General features: G+C 43.2%; 1 protein-coding gene across 1 annotated transcript; it reads left to right on the top strand.

The window, feature by feature from the left end:
- Positions 1 to 540: 540 nt before the first annotated feature.
- LOC105811378 (olfactory receptor 52M1-like) lies at positions 541 to 1,494 on the top strand. The gene has a single exon (XM_012645561.1). It carries the CDS (start codon positions 541 to 543, stop codon positions 1,492 to 1,494), a length of 954 nt encoding a protein of 317 aa, XP_012501015.1.
- The last annotated feature ends 652 nt before the right edge of the window (positions 1,495 to 2,146 follow it).

Here is a 2,146-nt window from a genome sequence, read left to right on the forward strand (position 1 = left end):
ATAATGGAATTTAAACAATGCTCTTATTTTTGAAGGTATGTTGCTCCAACTTTGGCAATTACTGATTTTTGTACTAATGAAAACAGCTGAGCAATGTATGTTATTGATACTAATATTGCTATTGACCAATGATGAGAAGCATATGCAGGCACTGGGCTAAACACATTACATGGATATACATGTAAGTATTACATTGAACTTCTCTGTATTTTTCATTTCCTTTAGGAAAAGTTCCACAAAACTAGTTAAAAGGGGATGTACAATTTTAGAAATTTCTACAGTGCAACAGGGCAACGTAGCAGTAAAAATCATAAGCATGCCTGTTTCTACACTTAACAGTAGGAGTCATGGATAACTTCTTATAAAACATGTAATATATTGATTTTTCAAGTTGTCATCCAGAATTCTTTATCATAGGTGCCACCAGTTGCCCAGGATTGACGTTAGAATCTAGTCATCAGTTTCCAGAAGCAGCATCTCTCACAGGAGTAGAACTCTAAAACTAAGCTCCTGTGCCCAGGATACCTCATACCCCCAAACATGCTCTCCTCTAATAATGCCTGCTCTGTTCCTACCTCTTTCTGGCTCACTGGCATCCCAGGACTGGAATCCCTGCACATCTGGCTGTCCATCCCCTTTGGCTCCATGTACCTGGTGGCTGTGATGGGGAATGTGACCATCCTGGCAATGGTAAAGATGGAACGCAGCCTACACCAGCCTGTGTACTTCTTCCTAGGCATGTTGGCTGTCACTGACTTGGTTCTGTCAACCTCTACGATGCCCAAACTACTGGCCATCTTCTGGTTTGGTGTCCACAACATTGGTGTGGGTGCCTGCTTGGCCCAGATGTTCTTCATCCACTGCTTTGCCACTGTTGAATCAGGCATCTTCCTTGCCATGGCTTTTGATCGCTATGTGGCCATCTGTGATCCACTACACCATACCTCGGTGCTCACCCATGCTGTGGTGGGTCGTTTAGGGCTGGCTGCCCTCCTCCGGGGAGTTCTCTACATTGGACCTCTGCCCCTAATGATTCGCCTAAGGCTGCACCTTTACCAGACCAAAATCATTGCCCACTCCTACTGTGAGCACATGGCCGTGGTCACCCTGGCCTGTGGTGACACAAGGCTCAATGACTTATATGGAATGGGAATTGGCTTCCTGGTATTAATCCTGGATTCGTTGGCCATCGCCACCTCCTATGTGATGATTTTCAGAGCCGTAATGGGACTAGCCACCCCTGAAGCCAGGCTTAAAACCCTAGGGACATGTGGTTCTCACATCTGTGCCATCCTCATCTTCTATGTACCCATTGCTGTTTCCTCTCTCACCTACCGCTTTGGCCATGATGTGCCTTCCCATACCCATATCCTTTTGGCCAACATTTACCTCCTCATCCCACCTGTCCTCAACCCTGTTGTCTATGCTGTCCGTACCAAGCAGATCCGAGAGAGACTTTTCCACATTTTTAAGGCAGGGGCTCAACTCAGGTGACTGTTCTATATCTATGGGGCATATAAATACTTTGTGATAACAGTATAAGGCTGACGGTGGAAGCCTATGAAATTTCTGGGCCCTACCTTAACTGTGAGGATAAGGGATTAAAGACAATCAGAGTCTATTCTGTTTGATAATAGATCTTCTGTGCAGCATAGATCCAATATCTGAAAGTAGAAAAATCAGGGTATGAGTTTTTATAATTTCCTCCTCTTACCTATGTAATTCCATAAAATTAAGCACAATAAGCATGAGCACACAGCCCATGGGGAGTAAGATCACTTCTATCCTTCACTATTTTGGTGTAAAATTTCTAGTTTCTCTTTGGAAAGTATTATAAAGCACAATTTCTAGAAGGTAGAATTATACTGTAACACCTTCTGGAAGACAGCTTACTAATTCTTTTAGTTTGGTAAATGTAAAATGTGCTGGAAAGCTTTTCTAATCCTTTTGGCTTATCCCAGAAAACTTTTTTTTTTTTTTAAGGATGGAGAAAATTACAAGTATGAAATCTTAACCGAATGAGACTTTACCACCCACGGGGGTTAATTTCCTCAAACCAGGTCCTTACCCCACTTAAGTAGATGTGTTTGCAACATTCCACATCCCCTAAGAGAGTTAACTGAGAGGCAGGGAGGACTGTTACGAG

Source organism: Propithecus coquereli, unplaced genomic scaffold (genome assembly GCF_000956105.1).
Source record: "Propithecus coquereli isolate 6110/MARCELLA unplaced genomic scaffold, Pcoq_1.0 Scaffold235, whole genome shotgun sequence".
NCBI lineage: Eukaryota > Metazoa > Chordata > Mammalia > Primates > Indriidae > Propithecus > Propithecus coquereli.